The following is a 27,568-nucleotide window of genomic DNA, read 5'->3' as shown; positions in this document are numbered from 1 at the left end:
ATGCCTTTGACTTACTGGTGTTAATGCAGACATAAATTCTGTGTAACATGGAACCTAGCCAAGAAGGTAACACGAATACTAGATTTACGACAATAAACACAACACGGTCGAGCAAAAGAGGCCACATACGCTGTGACTGAGAGCGCAGGAAGGAAAGAGCTTCTGGTCTTAAACTATATATGCACACATATTTTATTAAAACTCTCCCACAGATCAGAACATTTCTTTGCACACAGTTAAAAAGGACATTTTCAGGTTTATAATGGTCAGAGCACTGAATAAAACCAAGAGCGTGGTCTTGTTAACAATAAAATGAAGTGTAAAAATGTATGATGGGTCTCCTCAGGCTTCAGGGGAAGGAAGCGGTTATGTGGAAACCAGACCCCCAAGACCAGGCACGGAAAAACACACATGGACGGTATGCAACATCTTTTGTGTATTCTCAAGTTTCTTTAGTTCCTATGAAGGTTTATCTTTGTCACTTTGCATTCTGCTTGATCGACTGCACTGCTATTTTGCTTGTTCCTCTCGATGCACTGTTGTAAACATGCTAATGAGTTTGCTTTAAAGTTGTGGATCAAACGTGCACAAGAATGCATTAATACATCATAAGGATTCAAGCCGGTGATCAAGTAAGACACGGAGTGTGTGCAGCAGACTGTGCTTCTGTAAACTCAGTGTTAAATATACCACTGATGTCTCAGATTACTCGATATAAGTGAGTGACCACTCATCCCCCCGTGGGAGATTAAAAACTGCTGAGTTGATGTCTGGAACACGAGCTGCTTCTGTCGTATACATTTAGGGACAAAGAGCTTTTACAAAGCAAATTTTAGGAGAGCGTCATTTAAGGCATTGCTACATGGTGGTTGACAATGACCAGGTATGCTTTCCACATATAAACTTTAACTTGCCATGCAGGTAAGTCAGCTGTTAGCAAACTAGATTTGGAAATCATCTCTTTATCACTGACGCTTTACTGATTTACTAGTGGACAGTTGTCTTGACCTTTTTTTTTTTTTCTCCCCCCAAACATTCACTCACAGCTAACCGGGTAGCTCGGCTCTTCCTGTCATGTCAGGCCGGCTAGCTTGCCACTGTTGCTTTGGTGCACATTCATTCTGGTCTTGTGGTCAGATGAACTCCAACTCTAGTGTCTTAGATGACAGCTGGCCAAGACACAAGAATCCCTGTTGTCCTCTTGAGATCTGCTGCAACACAGCAGAGCAGAACACGGGCTACAAACTGCAATCCAAGACCATGCAGCTGGGGTCCATCCATGTGATGAGAGTCCCTGTTAAGGCAGCTCATTCTATTAATCCATCATCTTATGTTTTTGGACTGGAGTGTCTTATAAATGTATTATTTAAAACTTTTTTTGAGAAAGCATGCATGTGTAACCACAAAGATCAACACACAGATCAAAGCAGCACGCCTCCTCTGGTCTGTCCAATTTAACGTGAACGGAGCTGAGGCTTCAGAACCATTAGTCTGAGGTTAGAGACAATCTACTCTAAATGATCTTGTTTTTGTTTATTGGTGCCCTAATAAAAAGCAATAATTGCTTTCTGAGCTGTTACGTTCTGTGTATGTGGAGCTATCGCTGGTTCAACTTGTAACATGGATCAAACATGGCCCACAAACATTGCTGGGTTCACTTACATGCTCATGTTGTTTTGCGCATGCATCATCTACGACTATCTTTTAGTGACTTCCATCACCTCCCTTTTTGTCACTCTATCTGTAACCTCTTTGTCTTTCTGTCTTCCTCTCTCTGGTTTCTGTCTCTCTCACTCTCATAGATTCCACAGTCACCCACTCACATCTTCCCACCCTCACAGATAGCCACGCAGGCTGAGAAGCTAGCACAGTCCTCCACCCTGCACTGCCATGCACTGTGCTTGCACGCATGCACTCCCACTCACAATTAGATTAGATTAGATTAGATTAGATAAAATTAGATAGAACTTTATTAATCCCTCGGGTGGGTTCCTCTGGGAAATTCGATTTCCAAAAAAGCACAGCACCGACAGAAGTTACAGAGTTACAGAATATTATATATATATATATATATATATATATATAAAAAATACAGAGACAATATAAATAAAATATACGAAGGGGATAAATAGAGTAAATAGGAATAAAAATAAAAATACAAGTGAATTGCACATTTCAAGTATTGAGTCTATTGCACCGTTGACTATTTACAAAAGTATTGCACAAAAGGTATTGCACAGTGAGGTGAAGAGGCACTACAGCTTAGTTGTTCCCCCCTCCTTTGTCCTCCTGTTTCCCCTCCCTCTCCCCTCCAGGGAGGAGTTAAACAGTCTGATGGCATGTGGGACAAAGGAGTTTTTAAGTCTGTTAGTTCTTGTCTTTGGGAGAAGCAACCTGTCACTGAACTGACTCTTCTGGTTGTTTATGGCCGTGTGCAGAGGATGTCTGGCATTGTCCATAATGTCCATCAGTTTCTTTAATGTCCTTTTCTCTGCCACTGTCACCAGAGTGTCCAGCTTATATTATATTATAGTGAAGCGTTAGAAAAACCAGATGTCAATTTGGACTAAATCTGATCCAAGTTAGAGGCCCCCGGCCTCAAGGCTTTGTTATTCTGACTGGTTTCTCAATCAAACGTGTGTACAGGAACTGACAGGGGTGGAAAGAAAGTTGGAGAGGGCAGGTACCTCCAGTCGGAAGTATCTCCATCATTACAGGCCTACATTCACTGCCTTAGTGCCTCGCAGCATTTACAAAGGGGTTTTTTTTTTCCACCTTCGCAGACTTTTACTAGCATCATATAATATACAACGCAATTTAAAAGACAACAGCTGGCATTTAATGCCCACATGTTAGTGTTTTCCATCTGATGATGATGATCTGTTCACACAAAGTATAACTTACACTCTGCACAATTGTCCAACTGGTGCAATTTAGGCAAGTCTGGGCAAGGACAAGTTAGACAGGGAGAGTTGTATAAGTGAGACTTTCCATTTTGTCATCCTGGAATTCACGGTGATAGATGGGAGAGCGAGTCAGTCATCCTTAACGCTGTCACAGCTGGGAGTGAGTATAGAAGAGTTTAATGCTTGAAACAGTTCTTCGTTAGCCAAGAGTTCGGTGGATTTTATCAATTCTAAATGTGAACAAGTGCACACTTCTCTCTAAAGTTCACGGGAGGACTTGATTCCTGGGTTTATCTCTACATGTTTCTCCCATTTCAACTATCTTAGATATGAAAGCATGCAAATAACGGTTCAATTGTTCAGCAATGAAACCGTGAACCTGTGAAAACACAATTTCATATTTAGAAGGGAGAAGACGGTGAACATTCAGACTGATACACTGAATGAACCCAAATCATGTAATTAGATTAAATGGCGAAGATAAAAATCTGCAGAGATCGCTGTTGTGAAATGACCTGTAACTCCAATGTGTTGCCTTTCTAGATAACTGCTGAAGAAATCTCCTTTTTCATCGTACCTGTAACCGTGTCTCACATTTTGTTTGCAGAGGGGTTTTTAATGAGACGTAGCATTGTTTTGGTGAATTGTTTCTATTTAGATCATTTCTTCTTCTTTTTCTTTCTAATTCTAATTCTTCAGTTACCCAAAACCCTGTTTGTTGCATTTTCTAAACACACGGGCTGTTTTCCCTTCGTCCTCAGGCCAACCACAAATATGTGCAGATTTCAAGAAGTTTCTCTGTGATTCTTTAGAGCGCAGAAAAAAAAGAGGGGAGAAAAAAAAAGAGGCTAAACTGCTGTGGAGGTGGGATATGCTCGTTGCTGAGGGAGCTGCATACCTGCTCTTAGATTCAGGGGGTCGTGTGGTTCAAATCCATCAACACTATGTTCTAAATGAGCCTCCCACCCGACATCCCCCACTATGATGGATCGGTGAAGAAGTGAACAAGTATGGTATTCTCCATCACATTGATGCAATTTAGAGGAGTCAATAATGCTCCAGCCAGATTCTTGGCATAGTCAGTGCTGTGAAACGCAGTGGGAAGGAGTTTGTCCCGCAGAGGAAACTGGTTAATTATCAACAGTGGCATCACTCTGGCCCTTCAGCTCCTCTCTCTTACATTCTTCAGCCCACTCCCCGCTCGAATTCCTCAGGTGACCATCTGAGGTGTGTCACCGGTGAAGAATGAGCCAAAGAGAGGGAGTATTTGCATTATTTCCTGTTGCTTTGGGAACGTTACTGACCTCGCCTCAGCTGACCTTTAATTGTTCCTGTTGCGTCTCTAAGGCCCGCTGATTTTAGTAACACAGGATTGTCAGCAGACTGCATGCTGTCTTTTCTAGGTCCAAAGAACCTGCTCAGAACTTTTCTATTGAAGGGACAAAAACAAAGACATGAGTCTAATTACGCTTGTATGCGAGCACTTTGCCCTTGTCAATCCTTTGAATTTAATGACTGCCTGAAATGTAGAATCCATGGACAACACCAAATTCTAAGCCTTTATTGCTCACATAGCTTAATTGTGGGGTCTCTCTGCCTTCAGGTTGCTCTTTATTAACTGAAAAGTCTGCTCTTTCTGGGGTTGAGATCGGGTGACTGACTTGGCCATCCAAAATATCAGATTTCTTTGTCTTGAGAAACTCTTGGGTTGCTTTTGCAGTAAGCTTTAGATCGTTATCCGTTTGCAGTGTGAACCTCTGTTTCAGCTAAGCAGAGAGTATAGCTCTGTACACTTCACAATTCATCCTTCATAGACATATGGACCATGCCATAACACCTACCTCCAGCCTTTCTGACAGAAAATCATGGATCACGAGCTGTTTCTCTTGTTCTTCATGTTTTTCTCTTCTTATCATTATGGTAAGAGATTGTTTTCAAAGCCTAATCACTGGTAACCACGGGTTTGTCCCTGGTTGTACATTCTCTGTATTTCTATTTCTATTAGATATGTGCATTTTAGTTGGAGTTGTTTTTCTTAATTATGGAAATAATTCTGTTCTGGTCTTTCAGTCCTTTTGGTGTTACTGAACTGAAGTAGCAGATTGTTGATTTGGCCACTGCCTCCGTCTGTCTGCAATATCTCAACATATCAAACAACACCTTTAACCGCCTTGAATTAAAGCTGAACATCTGCACTTTAACTGACTTAAAATCCACTGTGGTGGTGTACAGAAGTAAAATTACACAAGTTGTATTTTTGTCTATTACACAGTCAGGTCTATGGACCTAACTGTGTAATTCGCTTGCTAATCAAACAGTGTTCGCACAACATTTTTCTATTAATACCAAACCGATAAGGCAGCAGCAACAGCATGACTGAACGCACCGTGGATTGTGTTCCTCGTCAGCAGAGGTCGTCTGCTACAGAACCCAGGCATGAGACGTCTGACAGCGATTAACACAAAAATGGCAATTACAGTCGACTTGACAACAAAAGCAGTTTGCCAGTAAATGAAGGAAAATCTGGTACTGGTTCTCTAACTTGGAAAGCACATGTTGACTCAATCATGTTTTTCAAAAGGTTTGGTGTAGAGCTGGGAAACAGTTTTGTTAGTTATTAAGAGAGCTTTGGCTGCATAGTCTGTAAAGATTAATGCAGATGAATGGCACAGCAGTACCGAAACATGACTCATTTTGGTTGCCGTTGTTTGGCATCAATGTTAACAAGGATAACTTTTTCCCAGGCTGCAGGATTATTTCCAGGGCTCTTCTGCGGAGTGGATGGAGGGAAACTGAGCCATAAAATCTAGAGCAAGATCAGTGCAGCTTCCAGCAAATGTCGCCTCCTGCCCTTTTTAAATATGCATCTCTGTCTGTCATGTTGTTATTTTTCTGCAGACGGCTCGTCCAACTTTGAGGCCCATTCCGCGCCCACCGATGACCAGGAATGATGAGACTGGTGAGTTTATGTGACACCAGACTTGGATTTATTCATTTTCAGTTCATCATTTCATGCAACCCCCGTGTTTTTACAGGTTCTTTTGAATCAGCCCCTAGCGAATGTCAGTGTCTTTAATAAATTTATTTTACTTTCAAAGATAGAAAATAAGCTCTACACTTCCACATGCTGACACAGGCTCACCTGCCGGGTATAACTAGAGGAGTTTAATGGCGCCACATGTTGCCACTGAGGTCATATTCGTTTAAAGTGCATAGCTGAACCAGTCCAGGCTCGTTAGGAACAGATTTGCTGACAAATGTCTCCATCTAGTGGTCAACAGTAATGCACTATGGAAGCTGAATTATTTCTCATTGAACAACAAAAATGTCATTTCGCGGGTTTTTTTTGCTTTCATGATGAATTTATACAAGAATGTATTCAGAACGATGTATCCTCATATACTAGCAGTATCTCACATACTGCTAGTATAAATAATAATTTAACTTCTGTATGTTAAAGACTTAATCTACACCATTAGTGGTATGTGTACTAATTAATAAAGGGGAAAGTGGAAACCATCAAAAATCACAGTATTGATAATTTTGTATGTAAAAGATGGAAAAAGCCAACCTCATGATGATTTTTTTCTTCTCTTTTTTAAGAGTCAGGAGAAATGTTATTTGAGAGAAGCACGTGCTAATCTGTTAGCTAAACTTTGATTATACACCATTAAGGATACAGTGTCAGTCGATGGACCCACGTGCTCACCATCTCATGACAGAATTTACGTCACTCTGGCCCCAGTTGATCCGACTCTGAGCTGTAGAAAGTATAATCAAGGGCTTAGACTAGCGGTCCCCAACCTTTTTTGCGCCATGGACCGGTTTATGCCCGACAATATTTTCATGGACCGGCCTTTAAGGTGTCGCGGATAAATACAACAAAATAAAACTAGTACCGCTACCGAAAAAAGAAAATTTATTCATAACACACGTGAAAAGACCCAGGAAAACCGAGTAAACGATAAAAACGATAACAAAATAAAGCTGAAAACCTATAAAAACCCTGAAAACTATACATTTCACACTTGAGCCTCAACTCTCGCGGCCCGGTACCAAACGACTCACGGACCGGTACCGGGCCGAGGCCCGGGGGTTGGGGACCGCTGGCTTAGACTGTATGTGCACAGTCCAAAAACACACTTACATACTCAAAGTAGTGCAGAGTAAGAGACTAATAAAATGCGACATGTTCAGTCATCAAGCCTGAAGCACAAACTGCTTGAAAGGTCTATATCTCACAGCAAACTATATCATTTTCAAACTGCTCTAAAAGGCACAAATGGCATAAACAAAGTCTTAAGGTCCACTTTGTGACTGGAATTAACAGATATGAAACCTAGTAGACTACGAGTTGTTACAGCTGCCTGCATCTGGACACCTGCCCAGGAGTTAGTGATGTTGGCCACTTCGCCATTTTAAAGTGCTGCCCTCTTAAGCTACAGGCTCTCTGTATTGTCTGGCTTACCTTAATCACCAGTTTATCAACACTTTCCTAGTTATGCTTCATCTAATCTTAAAGTCGTTCAGTTTACTTAGCTCAGCTGTTTACTAGTACATACTGCCCTCTGATGGTGTTTTTATGTAGTGTGCTATAATACATTACTTCAATTCAGCCAAAATATGTTTGGATTACTAAGCACTCTGTGTACTCTCACTGTAGTACTGCCCAAGCCTAACTATCGTTGCATTTTCAGGTAGGCTGCAGATCATGTCCAAGCATTATGTTGCTAATGGCTCTGGTTTGCACCCACGCTTGATGATGACAAAACAGTAACAAAACTTTTGACACAGGAGAAAAAAAAACTGTTTACTATTAGAGCTTAATGAACAAAATGTTTGGCTTGTGTCCCAAAACTACTTTGTAGCTGACTCGAGGAATTCTGGAAACGTCATTTACACTGTATTTTTATATTGTGTTCAGCAAGGGACTCCCAGTACGTTTCACTTTCTGTGGAGTCCAGCCCCTTCCTTCGTGGGCCACAAGGTGGGTTGAGGGGAGTTTTAAAAACACAGACAAAGCATCCAAATCCTGCATCTCTTCTGCTGTCTGTCGAGATGCTCTGCTTATGGCATGTGTAGCTATCAAGCACGACTTCACATGGATTAAACATGCAAACAGGTACAGGAGTGCATGCATATACGTAAATGCTTCTGAATTCATTAACGGTGGTGAAATGTTAGTTTGGGCATTGATGGCTGTAATGCCCTGAAAAACTACATTCACAGAGAAATTTAGAAGAACTAAGAGTGAATGAGCAAGGAAGTGGAAAAAGTTAATATTTAAGAAATATTAAATTTCTTAAACAAATTAGAGAACTGAAGACGTGTGCAGGAATAGTTTCCTGTTGGCTTGGGCTGCTGATGCTGTTTCTTGTGGCATTATTTTATTCCAGCTATTTTTTTTTCTTAAACCTGGAATACTAAAGATGTTCTTGCAGTGGGCATCATTTTGCTGTGCTTCATGTTCAAACTGAGAACAGTTGGAGGTCAAACCCGGTCACACGTGAATATCATCATGGTATCTGTGCATGTGGGTGTGACCACCGTTAAACCTTTGCGTGGCTGAAAATTATGGCTGTGCACACACACAGATTCATGCGCCATCAGGCAAAAAGTAATTTTCTTTTACCCCTTCCTCTTCTTTTGGGAGCAGGAAATATCCTGTTTATTGTTTGGGATGTGGGATACAGTCGTTACTCATTTTTGAGAGGTTTTCATGAGGATATTAACGACTCTCCCCTCTGCTGTTGTTTTTCTCGGGCCAGTCGAGGCTAAAGGACAAAAGGGCGACAAAGGGGACAGAGGAGAGAAGGGAGAGAGGGGTCCAGCTGGGCCGAAGGGAGAAGCAGGCTCTGGCTCCAGCTCAAGGAGTGGATCCCGTGGAGACAAGGTTTGGACTCAAAGACACGTTTCAGCCTTTATGGTGGATAAAATAAATGTAGTTACCTGGTGATGCTTGAAACAGTTTCTTATTTAAGGCTTCCTGAAGGATGCATGTTTGGACAGCACAACCGTTTGTCTGTAGAATAGTGAGTTTTGGCTTAAAATTGTTATTTTTATATTGGGTTATGAAGTTATGTCAGCTTTGTTAGTTGTAATAATGTTTGTCCACGTTTTAAGGGCTCAAATTAAATGAAAACGCTTTCACGGCCTCACTCTATGTGCTATATCATTAAACGATCGTTGATGAATGAAGCATACATTAGTGTATCCTTTCCTTATCTTAACATAAGTTGTTACTAAGAGCCACACTTCAAGAGCCTTACCATTGGTTGGAAAAGATAAGAGTAGCAGTGAAGAAGATGTGGTAAAAATACCCTGAAGGAACACTAGAGGGTGCAGCAAATTTCTAATGGAATATCAACACATTACTGACAGTCTTGTATTTTGTTGATTGGCCTATTTGTGCTACTGGCAAACTAATGTACTTTATCACATTGGGGGGTGCTAGATGTTGTTGATATGCTGAAAATAATTAATTTAGCACATTGCTCTGTGTTTGCAAGGGAACATAATATATAATATAATTAAACATTTGTGGCTATAAATAGAATGACAGGATGCTTTTATAAGGTGCTGTTGGATAAAATGGGCTGTTTTTAGCATCTAAGTGGTTGCCAAGCATCATGGTGATATAATAATGTCCAACATAGATGAGAACCTTCAGGGGCTTCAGAGATGGACGTGTGTCCCAAGTTTGGTTGCTTAACTTCTGATAGTCTAGAAAGTTTTTTTAGGCAAAGAAACAAACACTCTGACAGACAGCTTCATGCGTCATAGTTTTTATTTTATTCTGAAAGAAAACTACATTTGTGTTCTTATTTCGTAATTGTGAAAGTCAAAATGCACAATGATCACGGAAAACGAGAAAATCAAAATGAATCTATACTGACCTCATTATCTTCTGCCATGACACACATGCATAAAGTGAGGTGATCTAAATTTATGCACAGGCAAAATTGTGAAACTGACATGCAACAAGTGAAATATGATCATGTGTAGCATTTTTTTTAAGTGAATGTGGTTTTGATTCTGGATTTGATTTCTATTGATGCCACCTCAGCCACAGTATGAGACACTGGGGATGTGCTTCATGCCTGCTATTTTTTCAGGTCTAAATAGAGAAATTGTTTCATCATTGACTTTACTGTCTCTTCTATTTTCAGGGAGAATCTGGGACAAAGGGAGAAAAGGTAAGTAAGAGATTTCCCTCTGGCTCACTTGTAGCTCTATGATTTTGGTCGCTGAATAACACAAATGTAATAAACTACTAAAATTAAATGGGTGTGCCTGCTCTTCATGGTTCCTTGGGTGAACAACTCTGCTTCAAACCTCTTAACGTGCATCAGATTTCCAGTGATGCATTTGGGCTCTTAAGTAGCTAACATTTAGCTGTTAAATGTTAGCCACACTCCAAAAATAGTGCCTTACAAATCCAGTTTAACTGTTTGTATCGTTTCTCTAGTTGTTATCACTGAGAAGAATGTTACAGATGCACTTTAGAAAGACAAACAGTGAGAATATTACATTTCAACGTTTTTCCTGCAACAATGCTTTCCATTTCTAGGGCAGCGCAGGCTTTGGATATAAAGGTGTAAAGGGCGAGCCAGGCCCACCTGGACCCCCGGGGCCCCCTGGTTCTCCAGGACCTGCACCCGAGTATACAGTCGGCAGTGACGGCTCAGTTGTTTCGAGAGTTCCCGGGCCCAGAGGACCACCCGGAGCACCAGGACCCCAGGGAACTCCAGGAGCTGATGGAGAGCCAGTTAGTGGACTGAAAATTATTTGCTTACTAGAAAACACCAAACACAACAAATGTGCTGTTACTGTTGAACCAACGTTACTGTATCTGTCACGGTTTGCATGTTTACATATATTATTCTGATTGTTTTCACATAGTGCTGAGAGAGTGCAAAGCACCGAAACTTGAGAAAACACAAACTGATAAAATACAAGAAAACTAAGGAAGCTAATTAATCTGACAACACATCAGTTTGCTTGAATGTCAGTAGTTCCTGTTGTGAGATACTTCTACATCCTACTCACAGGGCCCTGAATTTAAAATCTGTGGCCAACCTGATTTATTTACATACTAGTCTGACTTCTAACTCATGTCATTCTTTATTCATCCTGCAGGGTGATCCTGGTGAGGATGGAAAAACTGTAAGTTGTTTTTAATAATGTATGACTTTAAATACAGAATAGGCATCTCACAACATCTCAACTGCCCTAACATGATGATTTTCTCAATACAGGGTGCTCAAGGACCTCCAGGCTTCCCTGGAACCCCAGGAGACCCTGGAGCCAAAGGAGAGAAGGTAAGATACACTGACAGGGTAACAGGAAAGGAAAAAAAACAGAAGCTGTAAAAAGAATCATTTAATGTGCACATGTGCTGAGCAGACCTACCTTGTCTTAACAAATGTTGTACCTACAGGGAGACCGTGGAGAAGGTCATGCAGGCCCGAGGGGGCCTCCAGGTCCTCCAGGACCCCCAGGACCAGGATTCAGATCTGTGAGTTTCAGCTGATTTTAGTACTTAATGATTGTTTTTAAGAGATTATCCTAATTTCAAATATATTTCAGACCTTTGAGGATATGGAGGCCTCAGGATTCCCTGATCTGGAATCTATTCGGGTGAGAAAAAAAACATTACTTCTTTAATTATCCAGGGTTTTGTTTATATATGTTTATATTGAGGTGAAAGTCTAAATGTAATGAATGTTTTTGTTTTGTTTTTAAATGCAGGGTCTACCTGGGCTACCAGGTCCACCAGGCCCCCCCGGACCACCTGGTCTTCCCGGCGCCTCTACAGCTGAAACAGCATCGAGTTCTGCAGCATTTGGACCACCAGGAAAAGATGGAGCACCTGGTAAACCTGTAAGTGTCAGGCTCACAACATGACTAATTAATACATATATCAACACTCAAACTCTCTGAAGTAACTTCTCAGTCTAACCAAATATCAATAATCAGCTAAGAATGTCTATCTGATCCTAATCTTTTGGCCTCTAGGGCTTGCCTGGCATACCAGGTACTGATGGCAAACCAGGAGCTCCTGGTCCCAATGGGGAGAAGGTAAAGACTATGAAGATAACGGTTTCTTCTCTAAGAACTAAATAAATCTGATCTAAAATGACATTTCGTCTAATGTGTAATAAACGCTAGTTTATTAAAGTGTGCAGTAGCTGCTGGGGTTCAGATATCAAGAGCAAAAATTAAAATCCAGAGATAACTGCAATAAAAAACGTTTTCAAGCTATGCTAACTAGCTTTGACCTTCCAAGTGTTGGATAGAAAGGAATGTGTGGATCTCCGGGCTTTCTAGTTTCCCCTCCGGACTGGACAACTGGTAGTCCTAAATTTTCCATAGATGTAAATGCGAGTGTGAATCCTGAAAGACACTGGAAGCCTCTACAGGAAGTCTCCGAGAAATTTCAGTGATTTGGTGGTGTGACAGGTAAGCTAAGTGTTGGCGATCCAAAGTACTTGGTACTGGATTAAACGAATCTAAATTCCAAAAAAGATTCATCTAAGCTGAGTACCACTGGGAGCAAAGGATACTGTGACACATGACACAAACGCTACTCATTTCAACCAGAAATATTAGGGGTGGGAAATACAGTAGCAAGAGTTTTCTATGCAACTATATCCTTAAATGTCTACTGGCTACCAACTATAAGCTACTAAGCGAATGCTGATGAGTAAATTGCTCAGTCTTTGGACAGGCATTAGACACAACATGTCCACAGCCGCTTTTAGATTTTCTGAAAGTAAGAAAATTGTTCATAGTTCTTATTTCAAGTTTCTATTCAACTTTAAATGGTGTTGATAAGTGTTGTCACTGTGTTTCCTAAAATAGGGTGATGCTGGCGAGCTGGGTCTTCCAGGAGCAATTGGAGAAAAGGTGTGAATTGATGACCTGTTTTTTTTCTCTCTCCTTTCCTTTTTAAAGATTTTATCTCAAAGTTAGTGTCATAAAGTGCTCTTGATGTAACTTGTTTTAGTAATTAAAAATTGTTTAGACAATCCTGAGAAGAAGGTAAGTACATTTCATAGTTTATGGCACACTTTTGGGATCTCCAACTATGTAGAGGCACCCACAGGATAACCAGTATGTCATGTAATACTTCTAAAACTTTTCCTATCCCTTTCTCTTCCTCAGCCAAGTTCCTACTTTTCTTTTCTCACCAATCTGCTGCCTCACTATTTATCCTCCTCCTCCTCTCCTAAGCCTTCCCATCTGCAGGTAACTGGGCTCCAGCGTGTCAGTCATCAAAGAGGATTTGTGTCTTCTAACAATATGCAAATGTCTGTCAAATACTGTCAGTTGCAGACTTGACTTTAAGTCTAATCTGAGAATTGGATGTGTTTTATTTCACATATTCTGACATCTAAATTTAGTCCCAGGACAGTGAGCATGGGTTTTGTGCAAAACAGTGTGTGCTTTGAAAACTCCTTCCAAGTACTCTGATGGCTGCATGTTTAGTTTTGGATGATACATGATGCCAATTAATTAAAAACACATTGTAGCTTTATTTATTCAATTCAGTTTTATATATATATACAGTGCCAAATCACAAAAACAGTCACCTCAAGACACTTGTGAGGCGACTGTTGTTTATTATGCAGTCTACTAAGTATTAAATCTCTTATTTGCTTTGATTAATTTATTTAATTTTTGCCCTACAGGGTGCTCAAGGAGAACGTGGTTTACCAGGAACTCAAGGAGAGCCAGGATTAGCTGGTCTGCCTGGACCCAGGGGACCAGTTGGATCTCCTGGACCTCCCGGGCCTCCTGGACCAAGTTATCGAGTTGGATTTGTAAGTTATCATGATAAGGTACATTTTACTTGTATAGCACTGAATCCTAGCAACCATTACCTCAAGGTGCATTACATTCTAACAAGTTCCTATATCTTATTAGAATGTTGCTTTGTAGCTGATTTTGTCTTATTTTAAGTGTAATGAGATATTTCTACTAGAAATAAGACAAATATACTTGGCAAGATTTTGAGTTTTTGCAGTGCACTACAATAATACAGAGGAAACCCCAGCAATCAGACAACCCGCTATGAGCAAGCAGTTGGCAACAGTGGAAGGGAAAACTCCCTTTTAAGGGAAGAAACCTCAGGCAGATACGGGTTCAGGGAGGGGCAACCTCCACACTGAGGCATGACCTGATCTTTGAAGAGGTAGAGGAGGTGGGCAAGCAGAGGGAGGTCTGGTTTCTCTGCTTAGACTGCTGCGCCCATCATTCCAACGGGATAAGCTGCAGAAAATGGATGAATGGTTGGGTGAAAGTAGACATATTTAGTTACGTATATATAGTGATTGGCTTATAAGTTAAAATATTTACTGGAAATGTTTCAATCAGTTTCCAGAGTTTTCCCCTCCCACGATCCAAAATGTGACAGACTAGTGACATGCTAGCTTTACTATGTTTCTTTTGCAAAAAACATTTAATCTCCAAAAATGCAATTTAAAATATTTCATTTGAAGGATGACATGGAGGGCTCTGCTGGTGGTTTCAATGGACGTCCTGGCATCGGAGGACCAGATGGAATACAGGTACACGTGTTCTTATCGACTTTGGAAGATAATTTTATATAAGGCTTAAATTCAGAGTAAAAATTTGAATAAGCAATAGTACTTGCTTAACCCTTTATAATACATGGAAATGTTCATTCACCGAACTGAGCACGTGTATACACCCTTATATAGGTTGTGCTGTTCTACAGTATGGTACTTGATGGGCTGGCTTCCATAAAAGAGACAAGCAGGAAGCATTTTAAAGCAAAATCCAGGCAACTTTGAAGGAACAATAACAAGGAAGTTTAGAATTAGTGAAAACAAAATATATTACCATCGAAACTGAAAATATAACAAAGTAAGTTAAAATAACATTATGTTGCAGCCCTTTTTTCATTCATAAATCAAAACAAATTACAAATATTGACTGACTAAATCATTTTAACGGTACTTGGATTAAAAACGAGGCGATCGTGGCTCAAGAGTTGGCAGTTCGTCTTGTAATCGGAAGGTTGCTGGTTCGAGCCCCGCTCGGACAGTCTCGGTCGTTGTGTCCTTGGGCAAGACACTTCACCCATTGCCTACTGGTGGTGGTCAGAGGGCCCGGTGGTGCCAGTGTACGGCAGCCTCGCCTCTGCCAGTGCGCCCCAGGGCAGCTGTGGCTACAATGTAGCTTGCCATTACCAGTGTGTGAATGTGTGTGTGAATGGGTGGATGACTGAATGTAGTGTAAAGTGCTTTGGGGTCCATAGGGACTAAGTAAAGCACTATACAAATACAGGCCATTTACCAAACAAACAAATTTACATATTCCTGTATATGAAGCCTAAAAAGCCCTTAAAATGGGGTAAACCTTGTATTCGATCACTGTGTAGTCATGGCAACATCCAATATACTGTTGACCACTACTGTCCTACAGTGAGTTTATGATAAGGTACTTTTTCTTTTTTTTCTTTTTAGAAATAACAAGTATGGCTTGGTAAATGCTTTTGGTGCATTCGTGAATAACTGACCTACCACCACTTGTGTTAGTTTTAAATGACCAAGTCATGTGATCCAATATGGTATCACCAAATTTCTAGAAATCCAACCCTAACAATACCTATTGAACTATATATAATGCAAGGGTTTCATCAACTTACCACAGTTAGTTCTGATATTATAACCATAAATTTTGGCGTAGGTAAGGATGAAAAACTCAATTTTCCAAATTCTGACATGGTTATGGGCCATTGCTGATAGGTCAGATACACTAATGTCACTAGCTGTCACATAACCCGATCTTTCCTGATTGGCTAGAAGAAACTCAACCTTACAGTGAGTTATGGGATGGCCAGTTTTGATGTCCATTTAAATGATCAAATATGGTTCCATCAAGGGTTTATCAAGAGTCTATTAAGCCATCTGATTAAAAGGTTTCTGACCAACATGATCTCTCGCTTGCAGATTTCTGTAAGAATGTTTTTAGAACTGTTCAAACAATTTTTACGAGGAAACTGCAAATACATGATGAAGGATGAAGAAGCTATACATGAACTACCAAATAACCCAAACAAATATGTGCTTTCAGGGTCCTCCTGGATTACCTGGACTTCCAGTAAGTAAATTATAATTTATGTTGAGGTGGAAAGCTTGGAGTATGATCACAAATAACAACAACATGTCCTTAAATGTAATTAGTTGTTGACCAACATCCATCCAGCCAACAGTCGACACTGATTATCATTGTCCTTTGCATTAGGTTTTGCCCTCCTGCTTGCAAAACATAGTCCTATGCTGAGTTTGAAACATCAAATCTAGCTTGATGTGTTCCACATTAAGTCAAGGAAGCAAGATTTAGAAGTTCAAGTTCCTGCTCTGTTTCCTGTTTGCTGCCATTTTCTTCTTCTTCGTTTATAATTTTGTTTGCCACCAACTCAAATTGAGTGTTCTTCTGCAGGGTAACCCCGGCTTGCCCGGCAGACCAGGTGAGAAGGGTGATGGAGGTCCTGCTGGAAGAGATGGGCAACCAGGCCTGGATGGCTTCCCTGGACCTCCGGTAAAAAAACCCCAACAAAAACAACTTAATAAATAAAGATTAAATTAAATCTCTGAATTAGACAGATTAGTTGAAGAATATTTACATATGATATAATTTCTCCAAGTTTTTATCTTTATCTTTGGAATAGAATTTTTCATGTTGGCATTCATGGACAACTTGTATATTAAAACTGATATATGAAAGAAAAAAAACAAAACAACGTTTGTTGTTTGAACGTTTCATGTAATTAGGTTAGTCTGCAGACCGGTCATTTGACATACAGGTTTCTCTGTTGCTAAAGTATCTCACTCTTTGAATTTTACAGGGATCAAAGGGTGACAGAGGAGACAAAGGACAGATGGTGAATATCATTTGTAATTATGATTGCACTTGTTTTACTACAAAGCACTCATTACTAAGATATAACACGAATGATATCTCCTACCACAGTAGCCTTCCTTAACCTTCTGTCATGTTGATTATGTGATAAGCTTTCACTACTGGATGCTAATAAATTTTTTTTCCTCTTTCTTTCTGGTTTTAGGGTGAACCAGGTCGAGATGGAACTGGACTACCCGGTCCACCAGGTCCACCTGGACCACCAGGACAAATCGTCTACCAGACATCAGGCAATGTAAGTAACAAGAGATGAGCACTGCTGTTTGAGTCTGTATGAAGCTAAAATCCAAACCTGATGGTAATGTCTGCCTTTTCCACAGTTTGATGAAGTCGTTGGCAGAGCTGGCCCTCAGGTATGTTTGAACTCTGAAGGTGTTTTTGGACTAAAGACAAAGAGGAGTTTCACTTCATGTTACTTGCACAGATTCAAGCATGCTTGTGGTCCATGTCACAACCCAGAAATGTTACAATTGGTATTAACACTAACATTTTTTTATACAATTTACCAGGACGTCCTACAATTTTGTTTCCTAATGTTGAATCATGCAGCTTTGGTTACCCTCAAAGGGTACCAGTAAGTTATTCCTTCATTTCTAATCATCAGGCGAATCCACAATCTGTGGGAGAATCTCAGCCGATGGCCTTTGAAAAGAAAAAAAAACCAAAAACAATTTCAACCAACTAATGCTTATTCGCCTTTATGCATACTGCATGAAATATGCATAGGCTCTGTAATCACACAGTGGAAAAACCTGGACTTACACAATATTGCACAATAATACCAATATCAACATGTTACAAAACAGCTCTAACACTGGTATCACGGTGAGCATGGACCTGTAGATCCATACCAGCCTCGATATTTGCTGATACTGGCAAATAAGGGCCAAAGCCCATTTTGAAGTTGATGTTGGCAGCAGGGTCCCACTGGAAAAGTAAGTCGTACTCAAAAGAAACATCCAGGGGAATATTTTACAACTTCTTCTGCCATATTTTTAAATGTTTGCATTTGTGACTATAAGGAATAGTTCCCTTATAAAATGGGCTGTCAACTGAAACATGACAAACAGCTTCTACCAAGATTTATACCGCACAGCAGAGTATACAATTATGGTGTTCAAAAGAAACCTCACTGCTCATTACAAATTTACAGTGTTGTAACAACTGTGGAAAAGTGACAGCCAAGAAACAAACACTGGTTTTCATTTACCTACACCAAGCAAAAGCAGCACTTAACTTCACAACCTGCATTTTTAGCCTTAATTTGTGTTAGCCATAAACTGTGTGTGGATTTGCTCATAGTTACTGGTAAACAAATGTTTGGCTGGTATTAAGGAAAATGAATAAAACTGATCTAATCAAGTTAAACAGAGGTGTGTGGTTTTGTTTTCCTCTACAGGGTGGGCCTGGTTTACCTGGTCGAGCTGGATTTCCTGTGAGTTTGCCTCTGTTACATAATTGTGTTTTCTTGCATAACTATATGCACAATATTAAAAATGTAATATGTAATTACATGAATGTGGGACATCAGATGATATCATTTTATTCTTTTGAAACAATACTGTAATGCTGTATTAGTCAGGGATTACTTTGAGATAAACACGTTTGGAGCGCTAGCTTGTATGTAAATCAGGAGGATAGGGTGTGTAGGCAGGTGACGTACCAATATCTGTATTTATTAATTTAGCCATCAACAAATGATTCTTTATACGAATGTCAATGATAAGGCCCATTATATTGGCTTATTTGCTTCATGGTAACAAAATGTTGGGTGCTGTCAAATCTAACTCATCTAATGTTTTCATGTATTTTATTGTATTTTTTTAATATATTGCAGGGTCCAATGGGGCCAAAAGGTGACCGAGGAGATCCTGGTCCTCCAGGCTATGGTGAGAAGGTAAAGTCTACATTATATGTTAGACTCTTAATTTGGCTGCTCTGATCATTTCTGTCATTGAGTATTTGTTGTCTTGGTGCTCTGTGTTCAGGGTGAAAAAGGGGAGCCAGGCTTGGTTATTGGCCCTGATGGAAATTTTCTGAATTTGGCACAGCTAGCTGGTCCAAAGGTGAGTCTCAGTGAATTTGACTATCTGGATTTCTATCTATTATGCATTAATGTACTCATGGTCTTTGGTGTATTTTGTGATGATCATTTTGTTCTTGAAACTAATCATCCCCCCAAACCATGCATGCAGGGAGACAGAGGACTTCCAGGACCTGTTGGGCCCCCTGTAAGGTTTTCCATTTCTAAGACTTTTTTTGGTTAATGTACTGAAACTGTTTCAATTACCTTATTCAATCACCAGTCAATTGACAGCGCGTTTAATTATATAATTTATATGTGCAGGGACCATATGGGCCTCCTGGACTGAAAGGTGAAATTGGAATGCCTGGAAGACCTGTAAGTGCTTCTTTCTTATTGTTTTACTAAATACTGACCATAGTGAAGTGTATTCTATACCATTTTTTACTTTTGACCTTAGTGTGGTTTTTATCTTTTTGTTTCTATTGTCCAAGTTCAACAAAAGACAAATAAATCAATAACTTTCTCCCTTCAGGGTCGTCCTGGGATAAATGGATATAAGGGTGAGAAAGGAGAGCCAGGGGTTGGATCTGGCTTTGGCTACCCTGTAAGTATTAATACTATTATCAATACCTTAGCTTGGGAGGCTTAGCAGCAAAGATGGTTTGATGACATTGGCTTACTTTACATCCCTCAAGCCTGTATTTTACAGGCATTGTGTGACTTCCCTGCTCCCATGTTAAAGGTCACTTTAAAACACAACTGGCAATCACACAGAACTCTTGACACTGAGTGTAAATACAGAGTCACTTTCAACTTAAAAGGTTAATTTTAGCACATAAAAGTTTTTTTTAACCCCAACAAATATGTAAGTCTTTTTTCCCCCTTTTCTATTTTTTTGGTTTTAGCTTTCATAACTAAACATATACTGAGCATCATTAATTTGTTAGCTCTGTTTTTTAATCTTTTAATGAAACTAAATTCAACAATGACACCTTAGGTTCTAAATACTGCATTCAAGTGAACTTTCATTTAGCGAAGCATTACTAAAGCAACTTGTGATTCATTAAAAAAGAGCTGCACTTCTTTCCTCACACAAAACAACCTACTCTACTCTTCTTTTGTTTTTAAATGCCAAATGTTATGTTGCCAAACACATTTCTCCAAGAGTGGCCACATTTAATCCCAGCCAAAGCTTTACAGTCAGTTATATTAAACTCACAAAATTATTGAGTCCTCCAAAAATATTGAATATCTTTGTTTTCATTAGGGAGTGCCTGGCCCTCCAGGACCACCTGGGCCACCAGGACCCCCTAGCCCAGCCAGTCCTTTAGACCGTTTCAATGTGAGTACACAGCTTCCCAAAAATCTGGTCATGTCTCATCTTCCCTACCGATTATTTTCCTCTGTTGTTGTTGATTGTTTCCCTTCTGTTAACAGCGCTATGATGAAAGGAATTATCCAGGTATGTCATCTTCACTTGTTTTATTGTTTTAGTGTGTAAAAATAAATACATTACAAAAATATATGGTCAGATTAAATTAATCAAAAAGAAGGATCACAGTAGAGAGGTTCAGTAAATATGGGAGGGGAAAGGAGGAAGGATTTTTAAAGGGTTCAAAGTGTCTGCAGAGATAAACAGTGCAATCTATGAATTTAATTTCAGTTCTGCTCCTTCAGCCTGCAAAGGATATACACTCCACTGTCAGGAGATTAAGCTTTCAAGTCTAGATTTGAAAAAAAAGAATGAAGAAGTCACTGGCAGTAGAGCACATGGCTTTCAAGGGTTCAATGATATTTAAACCTGCAGAGAGCTATGAGTAATTTTGTAATGTGAAAAACTTTGTATTTTGTGTTGTAGCAATTAAAGGAGAAAAAGGGGAGCGTGGTGAGACTGGACTTCCAGGGATCCCAGGTAAATCCTCATTTTTGAATTAAGAATAAATGAAATTTCATTCCTTTATGATTGTAAAGGGTTGTGCAATCTTTTCTGTTGACGTTTCTCACGTAAAGTCATGCATATACTGCTTAAAGAGTTATGTGCTATACTGCGAGGGAAGTGTGTAATCTGCGATTGGTTGGGAATAGTTCCCGGAAGTTTCTGGCTCTCAATAAGTGAAATCACATACAAAGAAGGTGCTACACCAAAAACCTCCTAGTGATTGCTTTGGTCGCTAGCAGATTGCAGCTGTTGTCTGTAAATGCGCGTTTACTACTAACCCAGCAATAGTAAAATCTGAATAAGTGCAACACAAATAATCTGGATTAGAGTTGTTCCTGGTGACTAATTTCTTAGTCGACTAACCGACTAGTCTAAGACTAAGAAACACTCAGATTTAGGTTAAATTTGAGAACTGTTTAATTGAAAATATCAAAAACTAACAAAGGCATTTTAAACCATTTATTGCGTCCTCTACTCTGAACAGCTCCCAGTTAACTGAACTCCTCACCCTATCACAGGTGGGAGAGAGCCCATCCACCTTTTGGAGAAAGCTCATTTCTGCCAATTGAACCTGCAATAATAGTTTTAACAAAAACTCTGCTAACAGATTTATGGCTTTTCTCAACAACAATCTGATGGCAGATGGCTACAAAAATTTTTTTAGGAGACATTAATTTTCTGGCTTTGGGCATCAATTAATATTTTAACAATTAGATTAAATGACTAGTACGTCTGGTATCAACTAGTGACAACAGCGATGATTAGTCGACTTGTTGACCTCCCTAATCTGGATCCAAATATACTGGTAGTATTGACTGAATGCATTAATGGAAAAATAAATTTTATAAGGAAAGACTCACACGTGGTCATTGTTTCAACACTTGAAGGTGGGCATGTGTGACATTTGCGGGGGTATATTTGTTGGCAAAATCTCACAGGGATGACAGCTAAACGTTGACATGCTAACCAGCTGTTTGATTGGCCCTTAGTATGACACAGACTGCTCGTGTAAAACACTGTGATTACTCACTGCAATGATTACCTTCTCCTTCATTTTGATTCTTAAACAACTACCCTGCTCTCTGAGGATTACAATGGCGTGGGGCAGTGAAACAGTTTCATTTGATTTACCAGCTGATCTACTAGCACCTGAAAAGTTGAACTATAGTGCTAAAGCCTGAAATTCGTACATGTGAATTACATGTCTTTGTGATCACACTGACCATTGTTGATCCCCGAGATCATGAACTGTCAGCACAACTATAATGCTGCATATCCAGCACGCTACACAACTGCTTCACTAAAGCATCTTTTTTTTTTCCCCAGGAGCATCCCCTAATGTTGATATCTACACATTGAGGGTAAGCTAGCTCATTGTTACTCCAGTCATTTTTTTTTAGTTTATTTCTTCTTCATCAACAAACAAAGTTGAACTTCTTCTGACAGAATGAACTGAAGGGAGAGCGTGGAGAATCAGGTGTCAAGGGAGAAAAAGGAGAGCCCGGTGGTGGATATTATGACCCTCGATTTGGAGGAGTCCAAGGACCTCCAGGACCACCTGGCCTCCCAGTGAGTTCTGAGACCTTATTTGTTAATACAACCAAAAAACATTTGGCCCCGATCTAGATGTGATATTCCAGAAATTTCTGATTTTCTTTTCCACATTAGGGTCCAAAGGGAGATTCTATAATTGGGCCACCTGGACCATCTGGACCAACAGGGCCACCAGGAATTGGTTATGATGGTCGTCCAGGTCCTCCAGGACCACCTGGACCCCCGGGGACCCTTTCAGGATCATATCGTCCCAATTATCGTAAGTGTCTTTTTCCACAAAAAAAGAAAAAAAAGACACTTCTTTATTGGGGAAAAAAACAATTCAGATTTACAGGTTTTAACCTGTAAATCTGAATTGTTTACAGGTAGCCACATCTTAATCTTACTGAATGCACTTTACTGGTTGAATACTGGAGATAAATTGCACTTCTGTTTCTAATTTTTTTTTTATATATGTAAGCTGTCAGTGTCCCTGGTCCTCCTGGCCCACCTGGAGCTCCTGGACCATCCTCTGGAGTGAGTACTATCACTGAATTTTAATCATGGCTCCATCACAAGACTCTGAATTCACAAAATTCATTTATCTGTAGAATGGCAGTTTTTGATTTATTTTTTGTACCCACCCATTCATATATCCATCCATCGTCTTCCGCTTATCCAAGGGTTGGGTTGCGGGGGCAGCAACCTAAGCAGAGAAGCCCAGACCTCCCTCTCCCTAGCCACCTCCTCCCTGGCAGAGTCCATTACCCACTGGGAACAAGTCCGACTTATTGCCCGAATGAAAACCCTATTGTTTCTCCTGTATCTGAGGTTCACTAATGGACAGACTCACCTTTTCAGCACCCTGGCATAGACTTTCCCAGGTAGGCTGAGGAGTGTGATCCCCCCATAGCTGGAGAACAACCTCCGGTCCCCTTTCGTAAAGATGGGAAACACCACCCCAGTCTGCCAATCCAAAGGTACCACCCCTGATCTCCACACAACATTGTAGAGGCGTGTCAACCAAGACAGCACTGCAACATTTAAAACATTCAGGAACTCAGTGTGAAGCTCATCAACCTCCAGGAACCTGCCACTAAGGAGTTGTTTAACTGCCCCAGTGACTTCACCCCCAGTGTGAGCCGTCCCCCTCATCCCGGGACTCTGCTCCTCTACCGAAGACGTGTCACTGGGATTAAGGAGATCTTCGAACAATTCCTTCCACCAAGCAGAAATATCTTTAGTTAAAGTCAGCACTACTCCACCTGCACTACATACAGTGCAGGTAGAGCACTGCTTTCCCCTTCTGAGTCACCTGATGGTTCAGCAGAATCTCTGAGGCAGTCCAAAAGCCTTTTTCCATGGCCTCTCTGAACTCCTCCCACACACCAGTTTTGCTTCAGCCACTGCCCGAGCCGCGTTCCACTTTGCCTGTTAGTACCTATTGGCTGCCTCCGAAGTCCCACAGGCCAGATAAGCTTAGTCAGGCCTTCAGCCTGATGGTTAATTTGACTTCCGGTGTCCACTGTCTGGTTTGGGTTTACCACTAAGACAACAGGCACCAACCACTTCAGCCACAGCTCAGTGCAGCAGCTTCAGCAATGGAGGTGCTGAACATGGTCCATTCGGACTCAATGTCCTCAGTGTCCCTGGAATGCTGTCAAATCTCTGCCTAAGTCGTGTGTTGACATGAGCCCAACTATATCTAGCCAGTACCTCTCAACCTCAAGCACTAGCACTTGCTAGTTTTAGTAGAGATCAGTCCGCCACGGTCTCTGCCCCTGCCCGCCAGCACGCACTGTACCGTTTGTAATTTTTCTTAAATATATATGTCTGATGTATGGTGGTCTTTTTTGTGTGTATGTGCAGGTGACAGCTTTGAGATCATATGACACAATGATTGCTACGGCCAGACGTCAGGAAGAGGGCAGCCTCATCTACATCATAGACAGAGCAGACCTTTATTTGAGAGTACGCGATGGAGTGCGGCAAGTCATGGTACTTTTATCTACTTTTCAGTGCAGTGCTTTGAATTTGATAAAATCAACTTTAAAACCAGTTTACACTATTATAATGTATCACTAGTTTATAACATATGAAAAACTTAATGTAAAGCGACACTAAATGGTTGATTCCTCTCCTTTCAGCTTGGAGAGTACAATCCTTTCTTCAGAGATCTGGTAAGTTTCACAGAACCATGAAATAAAATGTTGTAACGTTCATATGACTTAATTATTTCTTCTATTTTCACACAAAGGAGAATGAGGTGGCAGAAGTCCAACCTCCACCTGTGATTCTGTACCCGCAGTCGCAGGACCAGTCCCAAAACAACGGAGCAGGCCATTACTCTGAGGGTTTCACTTTGATAAAACCCATTGAACCTCCAGCACCCACACCCGCAGACCCCCGTTACTTTCCAAAGTATGATCCCAGATTCCCAGACCAGACACACACAGGCCATACCGATGGAAGATTTGCCAACCAGCAGACGGAAAGCAGATTCCCTGTCACTCCTCAAAGACAACCCGTCCCTCCTGTGCTGGAGCCTGCTGGCCATTTCGACATACAGGGATCAGGAGTGAGTAAAGTGGATACTCAAAAGCTCAAAAATATAATAAATATTAATTTACCTTACATAGGGATGAAAACTAGCTAGCTTGCCTAAAATGAAAATCATAAAAACAAAACAATATTATGTAGAATCCCTTCTTCTTTTAACAACAGTCGGCAGACATTTGGGAACTGAGGAGCTTAATTGCTTGACTTTTGGGAGAGGAATGTTATCCCATTATTATCTGATAGAGGATTCTAGCTGCCACTTCCATAGGCTGTGAAACCCAGCCCAGGAGACGTTACGTTACTTAGATACTGATATAAACCATTAATCATGTAAAGCCCTGACCTTTGTAAAACATCTTAAGTTGTTCCACAGTTGAAGTAAAATGAAAATTTGTGTGATTTTCTTCTTGTGAATCTGTCTTTATCAGCTGCATCTCATCGCCTTGAACAGCCCTCACACCGGTAACATGCGAGGGATTCGTGGGGCAGACTTCCTGTGCTTCCAGCAGGCTCGTGCTATCGGCCTGAAGGGAACATTTAGAGCCTTCCTGTCCTCTAAGCTTCAAGACCTCTACACCATCGTCCGCAGGTCGGACAGGGACAGCGTCCCCATAGTAAACCTCAAGGTAAGACCCAACATTCCAACAAGGACAGCTGCATGACTGACACCATCTTTCTGAAAAACTGAATAAAGTCACTATGTTAAATGTTATTTTTCTTTTTCCTTGCAGAACCAAGTGTTGTTTAGCAGTTGGGACTCTCTCTTTGGTGACAATGCCAGCAAAATGAGGGAAAACGTACCAATCTACTCCTTTGATGGTAGAGACATCCTCAGGGATAGCGCTTGGTGAGTCTTTGTACCCCCCAAAAAATAAATATATTTAACACCAGCATGCGGTTGTTAACCAGCTTTCGTTTCTTTTGCTTATTTGCAATCTTTTGTTCTTAATCACCTCCAGGCCTGAAAAAATGGTCTGGCACGGATCAAGCAAGAAAGGCCACCGGCAAACAGACCAGTACTGCGAAACGTGGCGAACTGGCGACCACGCTGTGACTGGTCTGGCATCATCACTACATAGCGGCCACCTCTTGCAGCAAAGCCCTAGCAGCTGCTCCGGCTCCTACATCGTCCTTTGCATTGAGAACGCCTTCACATCACCCTCCAAAAAATAAATGTCTATTCTCCTGCTTTTTTAAAAAAATTTTGTCATAATTCTGGGCCCTAGCTAAACATCCATTTTACATCCAAACAGACATGTTTTGTTCTTAATTCCCTGATAACACAGCTTGTGAACATGTGGCGTCCAATGAACTGGCCCAGCGGCACTTCGCCCGGCAGGGAGACTTTGCATTGTCTGCTCCTCCCCTCCATACACGCCAAAGAGATGGGTTAAACCGAGGGGTGTTGGTCCCTTTTCTCGGGGGCATTGGCACATATTTTCTTCAAGGGGCAGAACAACAGCAGAGAAGCTAAAAGCCTTCTCAAATTTTAGCCCTTTTTAAAAATTCTGTATATTACATGTTTTTAATTTGTTTTTTAATGTTATCAGTGTCTTACCTTTTGTTAAAAATGCTATATCCATTTTTTTTCTCCATAACATAGGTATTGATGATTTCAACATTTCTTTTCCTCTGAATTCTTGTTTGGAATTGTGGGTTGTGATGGGGTACAGCAAACTTTTAAGGACTATTTTAAATTGAAATAAGATAATAGATATTTATTTTTAAATGAAGTTATGTAAGTATAAAAGAATGGAAAATTAAAAAATGCTAAATACCCTCATTTATAATCTACAAAATATGGAACATTTAAAAAAAAAATTTCTGTAAAGAGCCTGTGCCTTACTACACACACGGAAAAGCTTTACACAATAAGCGCATACTTCTTTTTTACTTGTTCTGGTGATAGCCGAGCATTAGAACAGTTTTTGCCCAGGTCACGACACTCCTGTTATGAATAATCATGTATCCAGAGGGCAAGATTCCTTCTCATAGAAATTGAGCCTGATGATTCTAAAGTGATTATTTCCCCCTTTTCGTCTTTCCACCTTATAAAAGCCTATCAGCGATTAAGCTGGAAATGATTAGCTTGCTGCTAATCTTTGTTGGAGTGATTGCTGTCTCAGGAAGCGGAAAACCGGAATAACTTTTTTTTTTTGGCCTTGTCTTAAATTGCAGAGAGTAACGGCATTAATGCTACCGCTGTCTGAAACAAACCTGTGGATATCAGTGGGGGGGATTGTTTTATTATTATAACTGTGCTGTACTGTTTCTCCCAGGCACTGAATTAAAGTCTTTTTTTCAACCAGTAATGTCATGTATTGTACACAAATCTGTACACCGTGTTGAATTCTTCTCTGGAAGTCAGAGCCATGACCTTGAGCCCTCAACATTACCACAAATCAGATTATCCAGCAACAATTAATGCCCTTTTAACACTTTGATCATACGCCATCTAGTAAAACTTGAAAATTTATAGAGAAATATTTTACTTAACTAAAAAAAAAAAAAAGACTCGAGCCTATCCCAGCTGTCATAGGGTAAGAGGCATGCTACACTCTGGACAGGTCCATAACAGGGAAACACAAAATGTCCAGTGAACAGCAGTTCTTCAGATAAGAAAATGCATTGTTGATGTGTAGACTGTCAGCA

The 27,568-nt window shown here is 40.5% G+C and overlaps 1 protein-coding gene across 2 annotated transcripts in view; it reads left to right on the top strand.

Annotated features, from left to right (window-relative positions):
- Window positions 1–27,219, top strand: part of col18a1a (collagen type XVIII alpha 1 chain a) — an 87,266-nt gene extending 60,047 nt beyond the window's left edge. Inside the window, exons 5-44 of one of the 2 annotated variants that reach the window (XM_085375267.1) lie at window positions 347–418; window positions 5,805–5,865; window positions 7,831–7,893; window positions 8,675–8,799; window positions 10,076–10,102; window positions 10,477–10,674; window positions 11,046–11,072; window positions 11,165–11,227; window positions 11,347–11,424; window positions 11,496–11,546; window positions 11,658–11,789; window positions 11,925–11,987; window positions 12,771–12,815; window positions 13,074–13,157; window positions 13,601–13,732; window positions 14,411–14,479; window positions 16,011–16,037; window positions 16,380–16,478; window positions 16,786–16,821; window positions 17,005–17,094; window positions 17,180–17,212; window positions 18,259–18,294; window positions 18,697–18,756; window positions 18,848–18,925; window positions 19,055–19,090; window positions 19,207–19,260; window positions 19,418–19,489; window positions 20,153–20,227; window positions 20,323–20,347; window positions 20,744–20,797; window positions 22,151–22,185; window positions 22,271–22,393; window positions 22,493–22,637; window positions 22,839–22,894; window positions 24,227–24,355; window positions 24,505–24,537; window positions 24,615–24,935; window positions 25,345–25,542; window positions 25,648–25,763; window positions 25,876–27,219. In XM_085375267.1, coding sequence (XP_085231393.1) covers window positions 347–418; window positions 5,805–5,865; window positions 7,831–7,893; window positions 8,675–8,799; window positions 10,076–10,102; window positions 10,477–10,674; window positions 11,046–11,072; window positions 11,165–11,227; window positions 11,347–11,424; window positions 11,496–11,546; window positions 11,658–11,789; window positions 11,925–11,987; window positions 12,771–12,815; window positions 13,074–13,157; window positions 13,601–13,732; window positions 14,411–14,479; window positions 16,011–16,037; window positions 16,380–16,478; window positions 16,786–16,821; window positions 17,005–17,094; window positions 17,180–17,212; window positions 18,259–18,294; window positions 18,697–18,756; window positions 18,848–18,925; window positions 19,055–19,090; window positions 19,207–19,260; window positions 19,418–19,489; window positions 20,153–20,227; window positions 20,323–20,347; window positions 20,744–20,797; window positions 22,151–22,185; window positions 22,271–22,393; window positions 22,493–22,637; window positions 22,839–22,894; window positions 24,227–24,355; window positions 24,505–24,537; window positions 24,615–24,935; window positions 25,345–25,542; window positions 25,648–25,763; window positions 25,876–26,089 — 3,435 coding nt within the window. In that variant the 3' untranslated portion in view covers window positions 26,090–27,219. The remainder of the gene's footprint in view (window positions 1–346; window positions 419–5,804; window positions 5,866–7,830; window positions 7,894–8,674; window positions 8,800–10,075; window positions 10,103–10,476; window positions 10,675–11,045; window positions 11,073–11,164; window positions 11,228–11,346; window positions 11,425–11,495; window positions 11,547–11,657; window positions 11,790–11,924; window positions 11,988–12,770; window positions 12,816–13,073; window positions 13,158–13,600; window positions 13,733–14,410; window positions 14,480–16,010; window positions 16,038–16,379; window positions 16,479–16,785; window positions 16,822–17,004; window positions 17,095–17,179; window positions 17,213–18,258; window positions 18,295–18,696; window positions 18,757–18,847; window positions 18,926–19,054; window positions 19,091–19,206; window positions 19,261–19,417; window positions 19,490–20,152; window positions 20,228–20,322; window positions 20,348–20,743; window positions 20,798–22,150; window positions 22,186–22,270; window positions 22,394–22,492; window positions 22,638–22,838; window positions 22,895–24,226; window positions 24,356–24,504; window positions 24,538–24,614; window positions 24,936–25,344; window positions 25,543–25,647; window positions 25,764–25,875) is intronic. The other variant, XM_085375268.1, reaches the window with a different exon arrangement.
- The last annotated feature ends 349 nt before the right edge of the window (window positions 27,220–27,568 follow it).

Source organism: Diplotaxodon limnothrissa, linkage group LG16 (assembly GCF_057381915.1).
Source record: "Diplotaxodon limnothrissa isolate DT_005_m linkage group LG16, D_limnothrissa_male_GT1.1, whole genome shotgun sequence".
Lineage (NCBI taxonomy): Eukaryota > Metazoa > Chordata > Actinopteri > Cichliformes > Cichlidae > Diplotaxodon > Diplotaxodon limnothrissa.
Note: the sequence above shows the minus strand (reverse complement) of the source record. Positions and strands in the feature narration are given on the sequence as shown.